Source organism: Coccinella septempunctata, chromosome 1 (genome assembly GCF_907165205.1).
Source record: "Coccinella septempunctata chromosome 1, icCocSept1.1, whole genome shotgun sequence".
NCBI lineage: Eukaryota > Metazoa > Arthropoda > Insecta > Coleoptera > Coccinellidae > Coccinella > Coccinella septempunctata.
The window spans coordinates 67,142,293-67,165,150 of NC_058189.1; the positions used below are offsets into that span (position 1 = coordinate 67,142,293).

Sequence of the window (22,858 nt, forward strand, 5' to 3'; positions counted from 1 at the left end):
ATTTTTCAGAAACACCCTGTAACTCGAGAACGAATGAAAATATCTATGATTTGCATATGTAATTATCTCGAAAAAACAAGAGACTTATAGTTCTCGAGATGCTTCAGTGAGCATCGAATCTGGTACACCCTGTACAATAGACTCGTACAGTTTTACCTCGGTATTCAATATAATTCTTGATGAAAGCCCATTCATTAGTCAGAAAATACTATGGCGAAATATGACACGATCTAATTTCGCAGCCCCCTCAAACTCAACCCTGAACCAAAAAAACCCCGCCGATAAACCCAATATACGTGATATTGGGTAGGCGCAACGCCCAAACACGCGTTCGCAATTATCCCCACAAAAAATTCCGATTTCCGTTATACAAGCACTTAAAATTCAAGCAACATTCGTATCACGAGAAAATGTGCCAAATATTTGTCCGGCATCCCCACTCCGTTTGCCGCTCGCCTCCGACACCCACCCCGACTACGCATCTCACCTGTGCGCGCCTATTCTTCTCCTCGCTCAGGTAAACTAACCAAAGTCCTCTCTCTGTTACAGCACGATGCCAGATACCGGGACGTACCAAAGGAACCACCTCGCTGATGGTACCGCCAGTATTGTGGCGACCGCAACCAAAGACGGACCGCGAGCCATGTGACCCGCGAGGTACCGCGGATGATGTCCCCAGGTATGGGAACTATATCGAGGTACCACCTCGTAGGAGTGCTCTTTCTCCTTGTGCTTGTGAGTGTGGACTGTGGAAAAAGACATAAAGGTGCTCAGAAGGGCGATCATGTTAGCGTTAACGCGGCAAAGAGTTTACAAAGACACATACAGGACAGAGATAGGTCGGTTACCCTTAGGGATTACGCTAGGGATAGGAGCCAGGAGAGGAACCTCAACAAGGGAAAAAGTGAGTCTTCACGAAAAGTAGCGAAGAGATCTGCATAAACAGCGGTAGCATTTGAAAGTAGATTGAAAACTAATGTCCAAAACTCATCCTTGTTTACCATGTAATAAATGTTAAGATGCAAAATGAAATAGTAAAAAAAAAGAAGATGAAATTAATGTATTTAAAAAACTTCAATTCGAGCCAAGTATGCTGATATGGTGTTAAATTTATCCTTCCATATACTCACAACATCGACTTTGTGGAATGAGTGAGGAGAAGATATTGATAGAATAGAAGACTACTTGAAATTTAATCCCTAGTGAATTAAAATCATCCTTGTTTTCCATGTAATAATCTCTTACATGACGATAGAACTGTGTTGAACACAACACGAAAAAGTTACAAACAAAAAAGAACTCTCTATGAGATGGGAACTTATGTGTTGAGTAAAATCAGGTCAAAATGTGGGAGTATAATGTTAAATTTCATTCTTGTACACGTATTCTTTTAGATGTACGTGAGAAATTAGCTTGATGAATAGATTTTTTCATATGTTTTCTAGAAGATTTTCCTAGTATATCATAAGGGAAAGCTTTTTATCGTTGAAACATTTTTAACCAATAAAAAACAAGACTATGAAAACACATTTAACTACTCTTATGATAAATAAGTAACAAACATATATTGTACAAGTGATGAAATAAGAGTATTTTCATGATGATATATCCTCAATTAGAGGAACTCGAAAAACTGCACTCTTTACACTGTATAGGAGCGTAAATGAATAGCTGTGAAAAAACTTGAGTGGTAATTCCATATCAAAAAATAGTGTGGGCCTCTCGTATAAAATTGTTCTTTGTTTGAGCTACCCCTTCTTGCATACAGCCCCCTAAAGATTACACCTGAAAAGCAATTATAATTGTTTTTCCTAGAAACAAACTTTAAAAGAAGAATTAAAAATTATATAACAGAACCACTCTATTTTTTGACTGGTATTCACCCTTCACATTTTCCCGCCACTATTCTTTCACACTCTGTTTAAACTGATGGATATTTTCGATTCATTTCTAATATTTTCTCAGCAACTTTTCCAACCTGTGATGATGATGGTTAAAAGATATGATTCAAATAGAATTGAACTCCCCTTATGGAATATCGCACACCCAAACGCCCTGTTTTTGTCCATGAAAGTGTGTTCCACTCAGGTATTTGGATGCCTTTTGTGTTCAAACATCTATTCTTTGCTGACGAAAGAAAGTATTGTACTTCGAGAGCACAAAAGAATGATTCTTGTAAGGATTTTTGTGAATTCTTCGAATAGTTGAGTAACATGTGATCTTATTTCGCTGTAAAAACACTTTTTTGTTTCGTCGAAAAAAAATTAACTTATTTGAAATTCAAATCAACTCCGGTTGTCTCTATGACATTTTACCTTTTTTATTAGTCTTGAGAACTTTCTCCACAATATGCTGCGTCAGAAAATGATTCAGAACCATCAAAATTACAGCATCCTTTCCAACATCAGGCATGACAGATGAAGGGGTGGATATACCCCATGAAACTGATACTATATAATCGGAAACTGAGCTAATGTGGTAGTCTCAGGTAAACATGGGATGGGAATTAATAGATTTATTTAAAGAACAGTGCAGGATGCTGGATGTGGAGTCAGAAAGGATATCGAAAATTATTCATTTATAAATTACAGTGTGGGGTATCCTAATAACCATAATGCTAGGTTATTAATTAGAGATTAATATATCCACAGCTTCATTGATTTGTAGATGGAACAGTTTTTGTACAGGAACAATGAGAAATATATATTTTCTTATTTATATCAGGAAGGGACTCTATAATCATACAAGAAATTTCGCAATTTGATTTGAATATTATAAATATACGTTTTCATACCAGTCATTCTCAGAAACTCTTTTGAATGAGAAAACTGAGAAAAATCAGAAGTTTTAAAATAGAAGTTTGAACGAAACACTTACATTCACTACGGAATAATAAAAATTAGATCAATTTTAGAAAATATTCATTCATATCATATCGACTACACACTTGGTTCCTGAAAATAGAGAAGCTTTTTCTACTTTCGAAACTAATAAACTTTTCCTGAATCAGTTTTTATTAACCTATGTTTCATTTTCACATCATAAACCATTTTAGTGTTTGGAAATAATGTTCCCAATATTGATTTGAAGTTTTAATTTATGCTAGAGTGGTCAAGTAGTCGAATCGAATAAATCGAATAAAGTTATGCATATTGATATTGAAAACAAAACAATTGATTTTAAAAAATGTAAATATTCTAAAGTTGGCATAATCCCATGGAAGCCTTCATATGTTTTTCTTCTAGTTATAGCCCATACACCTATTTGAAATTTGAAACGTATCGTGGTGAAACACTGGAATTAGCCTAAGGTTCATATCCAAGTTGTCAGTTGCCATTTCTACCCATACAAACAACAAAACTTGTTTGCATTCGCAGAATTATTATTGTAAATATGCCCAGTGGATGTAATTTTAAACCGATGCATAACCTAGATTCTACTACGTTCTGCCAACATGAGAAAGTTTATTGTGTGGTACTTGCCTAGCGTGAAAGGTGGATATATTTAAAGCAAGAATGGTAGATCCGTTTTTGATGAAGTCTGAGATAATGAAGTGGAACTAGAACTGTATTGATATTCAGCTACTGCGTTTCGTAGATGCCAGGTGTAAAAGAGAATAACCCCTACTCAATTCTCAGGTAGCTTCTCGAAAGTATCATTTTGAAAGAGGCTTTTTTCGATGCTTTTTTGGGAGTTCTTACCTGGATTGAGAGACCCACTCTCATGTGGGGCAATTTGTTGTTGCTACTTCTATACGTAGATAAGAATTATTCATTGCTGTTTTTCTACAATCTTCTGAAATCATGCATTTCCTTATATTGTTTATGAATTAGATTCTCTCCCCGTCGTCAGTCTGTATAATAATGCAATATCCCGATTCCTATTCTGGCTAATAAAATTCAAGTCGATATTCACTGAATATGAATTCTACATGCTTGTGTTCGACCCTAAATCATTTTGAAAACAATAGAACTGACGTACGATATATAGACGCCAGGATAGTTTAGTAGGAAGGACGTTATTTCTTATTGTTCTTGGGTATTTTTCTTTGTGTGAACATGGATAAACAGTTTTTGATTCAAAAATTCGAGAAATATTCATTCCTCCTGTCTGAAAATGGAGGTCTGATGCATACAACATATTTCTCGTCATTTTTAAAATACGAATTAAAAAAAGTATTTGAAACATAAAATACAAAATACAGTATTTTGTCAAACCCTGGGTGTGAATACCAATGGATACATACACTTAAACGGTAGTAGTTTCTTTCCGAAATAGATAAGATAATGAGGATGAGTTATTCGAGTAGATCTTAGTATGAGTGTTGCCAAGATTTCTATCTTTTCTCATGTTTACAATGTTAGTTTCGATCATTTCGATCAACATCAATTTCGAAAGGGTTTATGAGTTGATATGTTGAGATCTGTTTGATAAAATCCAGCTGTTAGTTCTGTAAGATATCTTTCTCAAATTCTGGATTATCATCTTTGAGCTGATGGATTTTTGGTAACATTGTTGGTAGGATCTACTGTTTTCCAAATGTAAGAAAATTGTACTTCTAAATAGGAAGAGGTGCAGAAAGTCTTCTGGATTCCCCAAAATGGTATAATGATTCAATTTCGTTCTCCGGTCCGGCCTTATTAGCCAAGATTGCATTCTGATGCAACAGGCGACTTGCAATTACCGTCCAATAAATAAATTAACCTTTCATACGTCCATAGTAGAAACGCGCACTATCGAATGTGAACCAATTAAATGTTAAAAGCACAATCTTGATTACTTTCCTCCATTTTGCCGACACTATTTGGGTCAGTTCATATCGACTGGTTTCGAAAAAGGTCTCCGGTGTTACTTTCATTTATAATCTCGAAAGAATGTCTGCTTGCAATTAGTGCTGATGAATGATACAGGATCTCTCACATATCTACCGTATGTTCGCTTTGCCATCGGTTTACCGCAATTGTACACTTAAATTTACAGTTCGGTGGTCCTCATTTAGACCGATTGGCGAATACGGTTTCTTTGCATCATTTCAAGCTCTTCCCAGGCAATAAAGAATAATCTGAAGAGTATTTCTTTAATTTAAGACACAATTTTCAGGGTCATGGTTAGTCTTTTGAATTTAAGCTTTTTTCTCAAAGTGTTTGTTGTTTTCAGTCCATTGCAAAATCTTCATTGATTCAATGTAATATGTGTGAGAGGATGAAATTTGACAGCTCAGTCAATTGGTTTCAATTAACTCTCACATAAAAATACATCTAATCGAAAAGAGTGCTATGAAAAAAGGAAAAGTTTACCTACTTACTTTTTAACTTTTCTTGCCGCAACAAGTTTTTCTGTATCATTTTGTTAGGCCATTGTGTTTATATTAAAATGATCATCGACTCACCTCCTATGTCTCTAAAAGTGTTGATAACTGCCAAATTTCAACGAGAGCCTATTTGAGCAGGAAAAAACCATCATCATTATGATGTATTTATGTTAATATTTAAATAGGTCAAACTGAGTCCATAGCCTATCTCTAATAAATCTTTTATTCGCCGACAAGATGTAAAAACTTGTATCGTGAAATCAATGATCATTATTGTTTTGTGTTCATTTCATTATCCTTTTCCGTTCCAACCAGCATATCCTGTTTGTTTCTTGTCAATCCACGATGAAAACAGACTTTTTCATTCAGTTTTCCTGTTTTTATCTTTTTCGGTCAACACAAGTACAAATAATACGATTTACCGCTTTCAAAAAGGCATATTGAGCTGTGTAAAAGCAATGGTCAAAGGACTGAACAAGTTGCAAGGTTAATTAGTTCTTGTCGTTCATTTACGGTTGAACCAAACAAAAAACTACCGCATATATAAAGACATACATACGTTCATAACTTCACACACAACCATGAACAGTAGCTTTCTTTCGTTTCTAAAAGCATACGAGATAGTTCAATGTATGTCTGCAATCCTTCAAAATCTTATTGAAGACGATTTGCAGTGTTTGGTATCTTTATCTACCGATTATAGAGTAAATATTCCAGCACAGAGGTATTCAGGTGGTTTCTCAAATAGTTATATTGGCGACCTTGATAAAAGTCCGGACGTATATCTAGTTGATTTATCCAAAAACAATAATTCCTTGAGATGGATCGAAAACACGAATGACTACAATCCAAGAGCCTTATATATTTTGATTGATGCAGATATTCCTAGGGTTTCGAAGGAATTAAAAAGGAAATATATCTCGAGGGTTATATTCCTGAATACTCCGGACATTTCCATTGAAAATTGTGCTGATGTGAAGCCCTTCGATAGGGATTTAAGCTTGGCTTACGAGAAAGCGAAAAAACCCAGAACACTGACGATTTGCCTAATTGCAAGACCACCTTATGTTCTTTGCAGCTATCCGAACTGCACTTCCAACGGTAACAGAGGTTTGAGTATAGAACTCATAGACTTCATCCTGGAGTTATTCAAAGTGGTGCCGTATTTCAATCATTTCGATGTCCGAAAGCTGCCCATCGACTATGACATGATCAACCTGTTTCCCAAAAGTCTTCTTCTTAATGATTCTTGCGACATGATTCAGCGTCTGATAGACAAGGCTGAGATGGGCCTTGATGTGATACCACCGATAAATGACGATTATGACGTTTGGATTGTTCCTAGATCGGACAAAATTCCTCAGTGGAAGTATCCAATGAAGGTTTTCTCATCTCCAGTGTGGGTTACTTTGGCCATCACCTCCGTAATAGCAGCATCCTGTTGGTATCTCTTAGATTCGTCAACGAATAGGATCAAATCAGGTACACGTATCGAGGAGAAACGTGGTCTGATCAAAAAATTGGTGTTCATATTCAGGATATTCTTAGAGCAACCTTGTGAGGTTGATGTTCTCCATGTGCCTCAATTTCTTCTCCTCCTAGGATTATTTCTCACTATCACCACGTTAACAACGATGTATAAAAGCAGATTGTCCGCTCTTCTTCTTGGTGCACCTTTATATGAACCGCCTCTGAAAACAGTCGAAGATGTACTAGACAGAAAGTTGAATCTGCATTTTGGAGAGATTAGAAGATGGTTCTTGGAAGACTCTTATTCTAGAATGAGAAATTACACCCAGAAAACCGAAATTTTCGGAGTAAACTGGTTGGACTTGGTGGCCTTCCGTAAGGACACTGCAGTTCTGGTATCCTATGCTGAAAGTGTGTACCAATTTTCGGCTTATATAAACGAAGACGGCAGAAATCTTCTACAAACTCTCTCTCCGCCTTTCATCAAATGCTTGTCTGGTTTCAACTACGTACGTGGTCACCCCTTCATCGATAAGTTGGGGACGTATATAATTTCACTGAGAGACCACGGCTTCATCCAGAGGCTGCTCCAGAAATACGAGAAGACATTCGATGAAGCTGAACAAAGTTTCGGCAATTTGAATAAATTGAATATGAGAACTCTCTTTGGTCCTTTTGCGTCTTGGCTTATCGGTGTTTGCATCGCAGGTTTAGCCTTCGTGTTCGAGGTCACAAGAAGGAAATGAACCTACTTCGATATAACTGAAGAAAGGGGCTTTTAGATTAGATCCACATCACTTGGAAATATCACCTTAGAACCCTATAAATATAATTTTATGCATCTGTATTTTAATGCCACATGTATTGTTAGATGATTAAATTGAGCAGTTCATGATTCCTTTTCATTCTTAGTTTCCTCCTGGAATTTTCAAAATATTTTCTATATATAATCGAAGAGAGGGCTATGAGAATGAACTATGGAAAAAAGGGTTAGAGTCATTCAGGGCAACTGTGCGCACTTTTGCCTTTCAAGCCATACCCTGTTTCAAATGTTGAAGCTAGGAAAATTAAAACATATTCATGAGATAGAGAATTTTCTAATCTATAAAAAAACATCGAAAAGCAAACAAACAAAAACGTTTTCTTTCCGCAAAAAAGAATTTAGTAGAGAAATTCGGAGTGCGTTCACTTGCCCCGTATTGCGGGTAAGTGTGCGCACCCTCACGGGGTAAGTGAACGCAGTGCTTTGTGAACCACACAATCAAAACAAATTACAAAATAATGTCATCAAAATGTTACAATATTAGAGAAATGCTGTTTATTGTCAATACAGGAGCGCCTTTTTACAAGCAGTGCATTATTGTTCGTGCCACAATTCTTGGTGAACACAACACTTGATACATTCCCCTGTTGGTGGCTCTTCATATTTTTCTGAAAAAATAGGACAATATTGATCGAGTCTTACCAAGAAAATCAACAATGTCATAATTTATTCCTCACTGAACTAATGCCCTTATAATGAATCTATGCGCACACTTACCCGCGCACACTTTCCCCATAAGCCAAAATTTGAATTGACGTTCTTATAGAGTTAAGCAGCTAAGAGAACCCAAATTTTTTTATTATATATTTAGATTAATATGAGCACGATAGAATAAAAAATTGTTTAACACTGAGGGACTCGGAACTTGGACCTGGCAGAATTTGCAAAGATGCTAAAAATTAACAAGAAAACTAGTGAATTTGATTGATTGCAAATAAAAAGTTAAAGAAACGTGGCACGGCGCACTCCTATGAAAAACTAATATGGCGATTCTGCGCCCTTGCTTCACCCAAATGAACCCCTCTTTCATACATTGCATAGTCGAGATATACGCACTGCGCACACTTACCCACTGCGCTCAGTTACCCCGAATGACTCTAGATTTTTCATATACATATATGGAAGATAGGTACAGTTTTCATTCTGCAAAAGTAAACCTTGCTAATTTTTAGCGCCAATAGTTTTGCCCCGAGTTCTATATCAGTTTTTTGTTGGGCCATTGTATGTATAGAGATTTTAATTGGTAAAATTTCAACAAACGCATAGTTGAATAGGAAGGGAGTAGGAAAAACCATTATCATTATTATGTATTTATGTTGATATTTCCATGGGGCCAAATGATTCTGTAGCATATCTCTAATGAATCTTTTTTTCGTCGACAAGTTGTAAAAACCCTGCATCGTGTAATCAATGATCGTTATTGGTTTTGTGTTCATTTCATTAGCCTCTTCCGTTTCAACGGAAATATCCAGTCTGTTTCTTGTCGATTTATAATGAAAACAAACTTTTTCAGTCAGTTTTCCGATTTTTATGTTGGTTTGTCAATACTGTGGAAATTATACGATTAAATGTCATTGTGAGCTGTTTAAAAAAAATATTCAAAGGTCGTAACGCAAGCTGCATTGTTAATTTCTTCTGTTGTACCACATATGTAAAGCAATACTTACGTACCCCATTTTAAGCGCAACCATGAACAGCAGTAGCTTCCTAACATTTCTGAAAGCATACGACGTAGTCCAATGTTTGACTGCAATCCTTCAAAATCTCATCGATGACGATATGCAGTGTTTGGCATCCCTATCTGTCCACTATAGAGTTAATATTCCAGCACAGAGGTTTTCAGGTGATTTCTCAAATAATTATGTTGGCCACCTTGATTTTAGTCCGGACGTGTATCTGGTTGATATGTCGAAAAATAATAGCTCATTGAAATGGACCGAAAACATGAACAACTACAATCCAAGAGCCTTATTTATTTTGATTGATGCAGATATTCTTGGTGTTTCGAAGGAATTAGAGAGGAAATATATATCCAGGGTTATATTCCTGAATACTTCGGACATTTCAACTGAAAATTGTGCTGTAAATGTGAAGCCCATCGATAAGGATTTGAGCTTGGCTTACGAGAAAGCGAAAAAAACCCGAATACTCACGATTTGCGTGATTTTAAGAGCGCCTTATGTTCTTTGCAGCCATCCGAACTGCACTTCCAATGGAAACCGTGGATTAAGTATAGAACTAGTAGACTTCATCCTGGACCTCTTAAAGGTGACCCCTTATTACAAGCATTTCGATGTCCGTCGGCTAGTCATTGACTGGGACAATATCAACTTGTATCCTAAAACCCTCCTTATTCACGACACATGCGACTTGATTCAGCGTCCAATAGACAAAGCTGAAAATGCTCTTGATGTGATCCCGCCCATAAATGATGATTATGATGTTTGGATTGTTCCTAGGTCGGAAAAGATTCCCAAGTGGAAGTATCTGATGAAGGTTTTTTCGTTCCCCGTATGGGCAACTTTGGCCGTCACTACAATTCTTGCAGCATCCTGTTGGTATCTCCTAGATTCCTCCATGAATTGGATCAGAGTGGGTAGAAGCATCGCTGATAAACGTGGTCCGATTCAAAAATTGGTGGTTGTGTTCAGGATATTCATGGAGCAACCTTGTGACGTTGCTGTTCTCCACTTGCCTCAATTTTTGCTTCTCCTAGGATTGTTTCTTACTATCACTACGTTTACAACTATGTACAAAAGTAGATTGTCTGCTCTTCTTCTTGGTCCACCTCTGTATGAACCACCTCTGAAATCATTCGAAGATGTCCTGGATAAAGCGTTTCATCTACATTTTGGAGACATAAGAAGATCGTTCTTAGAAGACACTTATTCTAGAATGAGCAAATATAGCCGAAGATCCGAAGATTTTGGGTCGAATTGGTTGGATTTGGTTGCCTTCCGTAAAGACACAGCCGTTCTGGTATCCTATGCTGAAAGTTTGTACCAATTCTCGTCCTATCTGGATGAAGATGGCAGAAATCTTCTACAACCTCTCTCTCCGCCTTTCATCAAGTGTCTGTCTGGTTTCAGCTTTGTACGTGGCCATCCCTTCATCGATAAGTTGGGAAGGTATATCATTTTATCGAGAGACCATGGTTTCATCCAAAGGATGATCCAGAAATACGAGAAGCGATTCGATGAAACTGAAAAAAGTTTCGGCAATTTGAATAGATTGAATTTGAGGACTCTATTTGGTCCTTTCGCGTCTTGGTGTATTGGTGTTTGCATCGCAGGTTTAGCCTCCTTGTTTGAGGTCACCAGAAGGAGATAAACCTGCTTCGAGATCATTGAAAAAGGGACTTCTAGATTAGATCACATTTCATGAGAATATCACTCTAGATACCTATAATAATTTGATGCAGCTGTACTTTTATACAACATTATAAGACTGTTTCCTATGTAATCTTAGATTATTAAAATGAGCAATTCATGATCCTTCTCTCTTCGTCAGCTTCTTCAATTTACAAAATGTTTTCTGATTTTCCTTTGTGGAGGAATAATTAGTCATTTCAATACCAAGCCTAACCAGACAATAAAATTAATTCATTTTTTAACCAACTCAGGGTTCTCAAAGGTCCCTCTTACTGATCAATACGAAATTAATATCTTTAAGCAGCCTCAAGGCTTTCATAACCGAGAATGAGGAGCTTAAATGGAAAAAGGCATGACTTGCACATGCTTCGAACGATTTAACTTCTGTCAGATCAAAAATGAGCTTCATATCAAGATCGTATCTACCACAGATTCCGTCATGGTTCTGAGAACTAAGTAATCAAAGCAATATAGACAGAGAAGAAGAAGACTCATTCACTGATCTATGGATTTCGATAATCCTATAAATATCGAATATGAAATTCAAGTTTTCAATTCAATTTTCTGGATACAAGGATATAACAATTAATATCGCAGTTCTGCCTCAATGTTGAGTCTCATTTCTTTTCACAGAAGTTTCCATTACTTTGTACTGTCAATACGTCATAAATGCAACCACCTACCGAGCATCCAGGTCTGCCAACGTGAACCATATGTCGAGGATTTACCTTCACATATGTTGTCACCGTTTGATTTATTACTCCATTATAAAATGACCTCCCCATCGATTGAACAAAACTACGAAGACAGTATATGTCGGTGTTCCGTTTTTTACTCAGTGGAGTTGGCGGTACTGACTTAGAGTCACTGAATACCCTATTGGACATCGATTTTTTTGGGATATTATAAATACGTTTCAAGAAATTACCTTTGAGGCTCACGTACCTCCAATATTTGCCCAGAGCATAGCTTATAAACAAAGATTACGATCCATTATCAACAAGTTCAGCTTCAAGGTCCCCAACGTACTAAAATTGCCGAAAATCAATATTGAATGTTTGAACAAATCATAAGGTATTCCTCGAGCTCGCAGCTTTTACTGATACCAGGAACTTTTAAAGGCGTACGGTTCATTTCCAAGCGCTTTAAGAAAACGCAGGTGTGTGTTTGTCCAACTAATTGTTCAAATGTGAGGAAAAATAAAAAAATTTGAAATGTTGGAATGTGACTGTTGTTAACAGAGTGGTTGTATGAGGCGGATAAATGTTCATGGACGTGGTCAGAGAGGTTGGTCTCTGGACGTGGTCCTGACCTGGAAGGTGGCGGTGTTGAAGATGGATGCTAAAATCTGGGAAATAGGGGATTTTTCATCAGTTCACTGAGTGATAAGATTTTTTTTAAGATTTGTAAAGAAAGTAAGGAGAGATTGGATCTTTCTCAGCAATTTTCATTCCTATCATGAAAACTTCCACGATCTATTTCAAAATAGCAAATTTCAAATGGTGCCATATGGAACAAATTCAATTTGGAGGAACATTGGGCACTTATTTGTACTCCTAATAGTTCAAGTTCTTGTCAGTTGATACAAATTATATATTTATATTCCAAATTGCTTTCAAATCTGTCGGTAACAAATTGACATCCCTTTTATACAGAAATCGTTTTCCTAACAGAAGAGATTAAATCGACATTAATCCAAATGCTTTTTCACGATCGAATAAATAACCGATTTTAACCAAACCGCTTGGCCCATACATGTTTTTGTCGTGACAAATCATCATTTCGCTTTTAAACGGCCGGATTAGGATATTTCTCCACGATACAATAACCCCTTCCGTATCTGTCTCTGGCCAGTAATCGACTTATGTAAATGATACCTAACCTACCAGCCTCCAACTGTACAAAACTTCAACACAAACTCGAAGCGGCTTATCGCTGTAATTAAGAATTAAGGAATTGGCTGTCCGCTTATAATCTTGAAAACTCCTGCACGAGGGCTTTTTAGGAGTTTCTTCCATCCTTAATGTAACAGTAATGAGTATAATGTTACAGCAGCATGGTGGACATGCATGGTAGATGGTTTGCATTCCGGCGTCTAAAAGCTGCTTGGAGACTATTATAAGTGCTGCTATATCTCGGCTGGATATTTCGAATGATACCAGATATTCTTGTTGAGAATGTGGTTCCCCGATGGCTATGCCTGCGGCTTAAGGTACACAACATACTGTCATCCTCAAGACACTATGTCTATGTCACTCTATGTTTTACATGAAAAACTCAAGGAGAATAGTTTCAAGTGCAATAAATAGCTTGTAGAAAAGTTAGATAGTATCCCCACACTTTTAAAAAGCGTCTTCTATTCAAATTTGTATGGATGAAAATCTTGCGCACTGAACTGTGCTGTTTATCGACCAAGTCTGCACTTACAAGTGCTCCTCTAGTTCTTGGAGCAACACTATAGGTTGGAAAATCATCTCGCACAGATATTTCCTCTGTTTTCTACCAAATATTAGGCTAGAGAATACCGTACAAAGTGATAATCAACCAAGGTCTAAGTTGTCGTGAAGATTTACTGACGAAAAGAAAGTAGTTTCCTCAATATGAAGGAACAATGGCAACACCAAAGCCTTTGTTGACCTGTGCATAATACCGCCTCCTATAGAACCATTAGGCTCACGCTACATCTGAGCTACTTCAAGGTGAACTGGCCACGCACAGCACGGACCAACCAAATACCAGACTCGCTCCATGACATAACTTTCAAATCCCGTGCCATAGATGATTGCAGCGTTAATACATCTCCGGGGAACGGTTGTAATTAATCTTCCACCGTGAAAAATTTTAATTGCAGCATCTCCTAAAAAATACTCCGTTAATTAGACGTTTCTATGTACGGAACGTGCTCGGCATATGCTGTAAGTGCCATTTACGTGAGCCGTTGGATTATGAAAATCGTTTCTGAGGTTGTTGTTGTTGTGGAGCAGTTCATGTGTGACTTTAGGGACCGAAGAAATGCTGGGGATTGGTTTGTAATTTGCTCGATGGAATTTTCCTCGGATGAATTATAGATATTATTTACCTATACAGGGCGAGTCTTCGACTGGTACAAATATTTCAACAGTAGATTCTGGAGGTTAAAAGAAACACTTTTTTCCGATTCAGCCCTGATAAAAAGATATAGCCATTTTAAGTTTTCGTAAAAAGCTGTGCCACCCCTGGAAAAACAAAATTACCTTCAAAATAACTAGCTGAATCTGTGACACTACACATCTGTGGATCTTTTAAAAACAGTTGCATTTGGTCAAAGTACCCAATTTTTCGAATTTCACAGATTATTTTTGAACAACAAATTACTCGAAAACGGTGCATTATACGAGAAAATAAGAAGAATACTTTTATTTTACAAAACGTTCAAATATTCATTGAATAGCGTACAAACTAGTTTCAAGAGTTGGTTTCTATGAATATTTGGTATTTTTATGGTACGTAATGCTCATAATGAGGAAACTGGAAGACGTGGGTGATATCTGGTATTCTGAAAAGATTCATTAAATAAATGAAAAAGTGTATTCCTAAATTCATTTCATTCGATAAAACCGTTTGTGAGATAGAGCTGAAAATAACATGTTTTCATGGTATTTCAACAGCCTGTATCTTTCAAAATGAACCGATTCGAAAATAATGGTTAAGGAAAAAAGTGTTTTTTTTGACCTCACGAATCTACTGTCAAAATATTTGTACGAGTCAAAGGCTCACCCTGCATTTGTCAGCCTGAACGTCAATTGTTTCATGTGGAATAGTTCTTCAAACATTCTCTAATGAGACGATGAAATAGTATCATTATCGAAAAATTACACAAACATTGACATAAAAGCGATACAAAAGGAACAATCATCAATTGAAATTCTCATTTCTCAAGGACCTGTACCAATTCTGAGAATGTTGCAATGAAGTTTTTTCCAAGAAAAATTTTTTGCCTAAGACGGACATTTAAATTTTCAGCATTCCCAATCCCAATTGAGATAAAACCAATGATGGAGCGTATTCAATATATAGGGTCACCCAACTGATGCTCACTATGAGCATCTCGAGAAATATAAAACTTGATTTTTATAGTAAAAGTATTGTTCGTTGTCAGATGTCAGATTTTGATATTTTTGTATTCAAGGTTCAACTCCACAGCAGAGAATTTATTCGACAAGGTTTTAGTCTGAAATTCATTCCTACATTCAAAGGAGATGAGTAATTAAAACTTCTTATGAGTGAACTATAAGACATAAGATATAATTGATCTACTATAAGTTTGTTGAGCTCGAAAAGTCTTATAAACAAAACCAGCGATGCCATATCTCACTTTCGAGAATAACCTACAAAACCAGTTTCTACATTGTACATTTTGTTGAACGTAATGTTTTATCTGAAGAGGTTTGACTGGCATGAAATGAATTAATATATAAATTGAGGTGACATTTATATTTGGCATTTATTCCTTATTGAAAATGTCCCTTACAGCATACTTTATCAACGAATATTCCGCGGGATATAGCACATTCAGAAGTTTTTTACATATATTAATCCATATAACTCGTCAAAATAAATTCTCAATCTAAACTGAAGAATGGCTCGATATACGCATTAGGCTTACGCTCCAAAATCCATCTTCATCCCAAATAAAAGAAACCAATCAACCGACCACGAAATGCCGAATTCCAAAGTGACACACGTCATATTCACCCGCCCAGCCGAATTACCATGATAAACGACTTCGTAGAAAAATCCTGGAAACCCATTATTTCCTTTTGTTCCTCCCATTCGACGCGGCCCGCCGTTTTACCTGATTCAATGCCGCGCGCCGTCGAGATAGGCGATCTTAGATCACGGAGCTCTAGATGAACAGGTAAGAAGGCAGAATTTGTGAAAAAGCGGAGTCGGCAATTGCCACGGGGATGAGGGAGGCAGAGTATTGCGGATCCCGTTAGTTGGAGTCGACGGTGGCGCCGCATATCTTCATGGATGGGCTTACACGCGACAGAGTCGGATTCAGCCAAGAAACTGGAAGGTTGAATGTTTCATAAACGTTGCGAATAAATTCAGGATATCAATCTAGGACTTATTTGGAGTCGAAAAGGTTCTGTAGGCCTTTGCCCGGAAATGATTCGTTTCCAAGATACAGGGCGTTACATGCACATGGTGGGCAAAATTGGTGATACCTGAATTACAACTTTTTCAACCCAACGAGATAGAGGAAAATGCATGGCACATTTAGGGTCGTCTTTTTTCGAGGAACTAATAATGCCATCAACTGCATTCCTCTATCTTCTTTTGTTTTCGAGTTATAGGCCAAATTTTAATTTCAACTTTGGTCATTATATCCGTTTCTGTTTGAGCTAGGATGTTGAAATGAAAACATTATACAGACACTTTTTTGATAGCAATCCAGTGGCGTACTATGATTTTTTCCAACAGGTATGTTTGCTAAGATAACATAGAAACGTATTTTTTCTTATGAAAACGGTTGTTTAAAATGACTTAGAAAGACTGAGGGCGATGTATGATATATTTCTGAAATGGTAAAAAAATGCTGATTCTTTTAAGTCATTTCAAACTACTGTTTTCATAAGAAATAACAAAACTTTATGTTATAGCTCAGCAAGTAAACCTGTAGGAAGAATTCATAGTATGCCACTGGATTGCTATCAAGAAAGTGTCTGTATAATGTCTTCATTTCCACATCCTAGCACAAACAGAATCGGAGATAATGACCAAAGTTGAAATCGCCCAAATTTAAATTTTGGCGTATAACTCAAAAACAAAAGAAGATAGAGGAACGCAGTTGATGGCATTATTACTTTCTCGAAAAAAGACGACATGAATGATACATTCATTTTCCTCTATCTCGTTGGGTTAAAAAGTTGTAGTTCAGGTATCACCAATTTTGCCCACCCTGTACAATCATCTCTAAATAAAAAACAAATCGTTTTGGAGCATTTCTAGTTGAGAATCCGAACTCTGCAGTCCTAGGACCAACAGCTTCTCATCATTGAATAAATTGTAGAAATGGCGAATGTCAAGCATTGTCAAATTTGACGCTTCCCCTGTTCCGGCCCTGTCCACGGCTGTATACACCGAAGACAAATCTCACTCTCAATCTCGAAACGCACAAACGGTCTTTTTCTCCGTTTTGTGCTAGAATTCCTCCAGCGAAACCGCAGATGCGATATCAGATCCCTGCCATCTCGTGCAGTCACAGTCGTTGGGATTCTGCAGGTCCAGCTTGCTCTTCATGTATTCGCATTTTTCACGAAACCCAAATTGTTATCGGCGGATCAAAGAGGTGGTTTGTCGTGTTTCTTTCTGTTAATTAGTCGATGTTTTCGATTTGGTTTATCTCCAGATCTGCGGTGGGGTTCTTCAGTCCATTCGGTAGTCCCTTGGTCCAGATTGACTTTCGTAACATGGACGTTGCGCTTTACAGAGTGTCCAAGTGAAAAACGCCATCCTTCGGTATGTTTCTGTTGGAAAAAGTTAAAAAAAAATAAGAATCATTGATGTATATATGCCGATATAACTATAAATATTCAACTCCATTCAATTCAGTCGGCTTATACACCCCTTCAGTTCAGTCCTCAACGCCTTCTCGATGTCGTGGCTCATTTAGAACCAGGTCGCATACTTTATTGAAGAACAACAAGGGTGAATGCGATCTGGGAATCAATCAGCGCTGTCAAAAATGCAGATACAACCTAAAAGCATGCCTCGGCGAATAACATGAATTATTATTATTACTTATGACAGTCATGGCCCCCCTTTTTACCCGATTTTAGTTTCGGTTACGGGCCGTAAAAAGTTGAACTTATTATTGGACGAAATGATTTAATAATGTCAGGACGTATTGAGACCAACAATGGGTTCCATTGTTTTTGGTGCCGTCCACTGTTTGGAATATTATTAAGCTCAACGTTGTTCATTTGACGTTTTCATTTCGAACGGCTGGACCCTCCGATTTTGGTCGTAAAATCTCGGTTTTATATTTTCTTCATTAGAAAAAATAATGGGTTAAAATTTTCTGCGTAATAAAGCAAATAAGAATTGGATCGCAACTGCAGTTTGTCCCTCAAAGAAACTGAGTAAATATGATTAATTTTTATTTATAGAGGACTTCATGAACGTTGCTTATAAAATCAGGACTGTCGTCGGAATTCTTTGTCGTACAATAAAACAATAACAATAGCAATAAAACAGTGACATGGCAGAAATGAAAGTTTCAAAAAAACTTGAACAAACAGCCAGTGCTTTTGTTGTGTAGCCAATAAAATTGCACAATATGAGTTGTTTCTATTTTATTGCAATCTCTCGCTTGAAAAAACGGTCGATTTTCTAGAGTAACCGTAGTAAAGCAAAATATATTCAATATAAAATCGAACAAGAGTGGTATTTTCCACAAGTCACATGTTCTTTTCAGCCGCGATAAAGATTCAACGTTGTTTTATACCATTTATATCAACCATCTTTACGATCAATTAAAAATCTAATCAGAGTCTAGAAGGAATCTACGCCGGAATCGAAAACTCGTTACTAATTTATGATTCTTTCAAAGCCACGATTAGGTTGAATATAAACGCCCACGTGGAAATCCATAATTGACGTTCACGAAGTAGTAAGAAGTGGAGGGGATGGTTCCATTCATAAATATTCAAATAGGAATGGATAAGCTACATAAAAGGAGATTTTACTGATGGAGAACATGCAACACCATCGACTCACTTGTTGCAAAATCCACCTATTATTGGAATAAATGTGTAATCTTTGACCTTCCATCGACAAAGAGGAGTGAATCAAAACCGCAAGAAGAAGAACAAATTCAAACCGCAAATAAACATCAAGAAAAACGTCCAGTGTTTTTCGTAAATCGTGTGTGATCCTGAATCTTAAAGACCTCCACGATGGACCACACGGTATCTAATAAGCGAAAGTCAAACTTGATTTGCAGGAAATAAAGCGGTCTTTGTTCGATGGTATATATCACGGAGAAATTTCAGAACAGGAACATAGCAAAATCTAGATATCTCACTCTGATCTAGCTCATAACAACCTATTAGTCGTGGATAAGAATTGCTTCCTGTATATGAGATAATTTGCTTGATAATATCAGCCATATCAAGATGGTTGGATTGATTCAAGCCAAAGACATTTTATTCCAAATAGCATTTGAAGTACTCAGTGAGTACTTGAAAGTTTTAAAATTTTCTAGGTATCTCATGTTAAAATATTTCCCCTAGCAATAATCAATTTATCCATTGACATATCTCTCTCTCTTCCGATTTCTAATTTCATCGAGGAGAATTTGGAAGCATCCATCAATAGCTAACCAGTCCGCCCACTCAGCTTATACCAATTTGAAAGCAACTCATCCTCCAACTCGCACATACAACTTTTCAAACCTCGTTGCACTAATCGGTTGTCACTGTTATTCCATTCCTGCAGTTGGCACTCCTGAACTTCACTCCTCGTTCGAGAGGAATAAATTATTATTTCAAGTTGGCGTAAAACAGAATGTAAGGACCAAATCTCTGCTATAACACACCTTAAGAAGTTAAATATGGTATCGAAAAACTCATATCTTGTTGTCTAGCTGTAGGAGAGTCGTTTATAATCAAACTGAATGTTTATTTACAACTCTATGGTTATGTTGTGATGTAATTATTCGTTTTTGGTTGTTGATCTATGATTGAAGCTCAAACCAAACTATTTCGTGTACAACTAAAGTGCTCAGCAGTCGCAGACTAAAATGTCTAATTTCTTTACTTATTGTTCGTTTTTTCTTTTCAGTTTGTATCGGTACGAATGCCAGGATGTCAGTGCCGTCCAACAGAGAACATCACTACGCCAACCTTAAGGATAGGTTCACGAACTGTACATATGTGGATGGTAATTTGGAGTTGACGTGGTTGAAAGACGAGAATTTAGATCTTAGTTTCCTTCAGTACATAAGGGAAGTAACAGGGTACGTCCTTATATCTCACGTAGAGATCAAGAGGATAGTGTTGCCAAAGCTACAAATCATTAGAGGAAGGACCTTGTTCCGAATGAACAACGGAGGAGAGGAATTCTCTCTAATAGTGTCATTGTCCAAGATGTACACACTTGAACTGCCCGCTCTAAGAGACGTCCTTAGTGGAAATATAGGACTTTTCAACAATTACAATCTATGTCACGTGAAGACAATAAACTGGAATGAAATTATGTCTGATCCAAACTCCAAATATAGTTACGTATACAATTTCACTTCTCCCGAAAGAGAATGCCCCCCTTGTGATAAAAAATGCGAAGCAGGCTGTTGGGGGGAAGGTGAAGAGAATTGCCAAAAGTTCTCCAAGGAAAACTGCAGTCCGCAGTGCTTCCAAGGTAGATGCTTCGGTCCCCAACCGAGGGAATGCTGCCATCTCTTTTGCGCGGGTGGCTGTGTTGGACCAAAACAGAGCGACTGCATAGCTTGTAAGAATTTCTACGACGATGGTGTGTGTACGCAAGAATGTCCCCCCATGCAGATCTACAACACTGTCAATTATTCTTGGGAGCCAAATCCTAAAGGAAAATACGCGTATGGTGCTACTTGCGTCAAAAATTGCCCTGAACATTTGCTCAAAGACAATGGAGCTTGCGTTAGGACCTGTCCACCTCAGAAACGAGCGAAAAATGGGGAGTGTATACCATGCGAAGGACCTTGCCCCAAAACCTGCCCTGGTAGTGACGGACCCGTCCACTCAGGCAATATTGAAAGCTACCGTGGTTGCACAGTAATAGAAGGCCATCTTCATATCCTAGAAAACAGTTTCAACCCTTACCAACAGATTTTCGCAAATTACACTTTTGGCGAGAGATACCCAGCTATGCATCCAGATAAACTAGAGGTATTCAGCACTCTCAAAGAAGTAACAGGCTTCATAGATATTCAAGCTACTCATCCAGACTTCAAAAACCTCTCATACTTCCGCAACTTAGAAATCATAGGTGGAAGAGAGTTGCATGAGTACTTCTCATCGTTATACATCGTCAAAACTTCCCTGCAGTCCCTCGAACTCAAATCCTTGAAAAAAATCAATTCGGGCACAGTGACCATTCTGGAAAATAAGGATTTGTGTTTGGCGTCCAGTATAAACTGGTCGAAGATAAGGAAGAGTAAGGAGCACAACTTGATGATTGGCAACAACCAGAATCCGGAAGTTTGCAAGAGGAAGAAGTTGGTGTGCGATGACCAATGCAGCGAAGATGGATGTTGGGGTGCTGGACCTGACCAGTGCGTTTCATGTGCCCATTTCAGACTTAGCGATACGTGTTTGCAGAATTGTAGCATATTACCTGGGTAAGTCGACTTTACACTTGAAAACCATACCAATAATAACCTTCTCCTAATCGTTACTGATTAAATGTTTCGTTTTCCAGAACATACCAAGCTACATACAACGAATGCAAGCCATGTCATGAAGAATGCGGATCATCCTGTACTGGACCAACAGCAGACAAATGCACAACCTGCAAACACTTCAAAGATGGCCCGTTCTGCGTGTCTAAGTGCCCGATCAATAAATTCGAGGAGAATGGAATATGCAAACCCTGCCACAATAACTGCGTGGATGGATGTACTGGTCCTAAAAATATCGTGGGTCCTGGTGGTTGCAATTCTTGCGAGAAAGCCATCATGAGGGAAAACTCCATGGATATCTGTCTTAGGAAAGACGAGTCTTGTCCCGATGGTTACTATGACGATTGGGTTGTGCCACACGAGCAGGCGTCTCTTTTGAAACCATTGGCCGGGAAAGCCATATGTAGAAAATGCCACCCGAGGTAAATTCTTCAATGAAATGTCTTGAGTGAACCTCTGATTTGTGTTTAATTCTTCCAGGTGTGAGACGTGTACAGGCTATGGTTTCCATGTTTTGATGTGTACCAGATGTGCCAAATACAGAGATGGAGAGCAGTGCGTAGACGACTGCCCTTCAGATAACTACCCTGACGACAACTCAAGAGAATGCAAGCAATGCCACCCAGAATGTAGAGGATGCAAAGGACCAGGACCGGAACATTGTCACGTCTGCCAAAATTTCAAAATCTACGAAGATAACGACGTGAACGAAAATAACAGTTTCACCTGCGTAGCAACGTGTCCACAGGAGTTACCTCACAGAACATTCCCCGTCAATTCGAGTGCTTATTGTACGGATAAGTCCACAGCATCCATGTTCATCACATCTTTGGATAATGGCAAAAGTCTTTTGATTGTGGCTTGTGTGGTAGTCGGATTGTTCATGTCAGTAGTAGTTATCGTGATATTCCTATACTGTTACTGTAGGAAGATGAAGGAAAAGGAAAATGCCTTAAAGATGACACTTACGTTGGCTGCTATCGAAGACGAACCTTTGAGACCAACGAACGTTATGCCGAATGTTGCTCAATTGAGGATTATCAAGGAGACTGAGATTAGGAAGGGAAGTTTCCTTGGGTTTGGAGCTTTTGGTACTGTGTACAAGGTAAGAATTACAACAAGTAATATTTGAGCATATTGTGAATGTTTTTTTCTTGTAGGGTGTGTGGATACCAGAGGGTGAGCATAATAAGATTCCAGTAGCTATCAAAGTTCTTCGAGAGGATACTGGCGCCAATACTAGTAAAGAATTCTTGGAAGAAGCTTACATTATGGCAACTGTGGACCATCCCAATCTACTTCAACTCCTAGCTGTTTGTATGACTTCCGACATGATGTTAGTGACTCAGTTGATGCCACTTGGTTGTCTGTTGGATTTCGTCAGGAATAACAGAGAAAAAATTGGATCCAAGTATCTTCTGAACTGGTGTACACAGATCGCTAGAGGTGTGTGTTCAATA

The 22,858-nt window shown here is 37.8% G+C and overlaps 1 protein-coding gene across 5 annotated transcripts in view; it reads left to right on the top strand.

Annotated features, from left to right (window-relative positions):
• Positions 1-22,858, top strand: part of LOC123318168 (epidermal growth factor receptor) — a 132,172-nt gene that overhangs the window by 106,771 nt on the left and 2,543 nt on the right. For 2 of the 5 annotated variants that reach the window (XM_044904803.1, XM_044904804.1), the window contains exons 2-6: positions 550-904; positions 19,805-21,338; positions 21,419-21,820; positions 21,879-22,503; positions 22,559-22,844. In XM_044904803.1, coding sequence (XP_044760738.1) covers positions 667-904; positions 19,805-21,338; positions 21,419-21,820; positions 21,879-22,503; positions 22,559-22,844 — 3,085 coding nt within the window. In that variant the 5' untranslated portion in view covers positions 550-666. Of the gene's footprint in view, positions 1-509; positions 905-19,804; positions 21,339-21,418; positions 21,821-21,878; positions 22,504-22,558; positions 22,845-22,858 lie in introns of those variants that run through there. The other 3 variants (XM_044904812.1, XM_044904802.1, XM_044904820.1) reach the window with 3 other exon arrangements.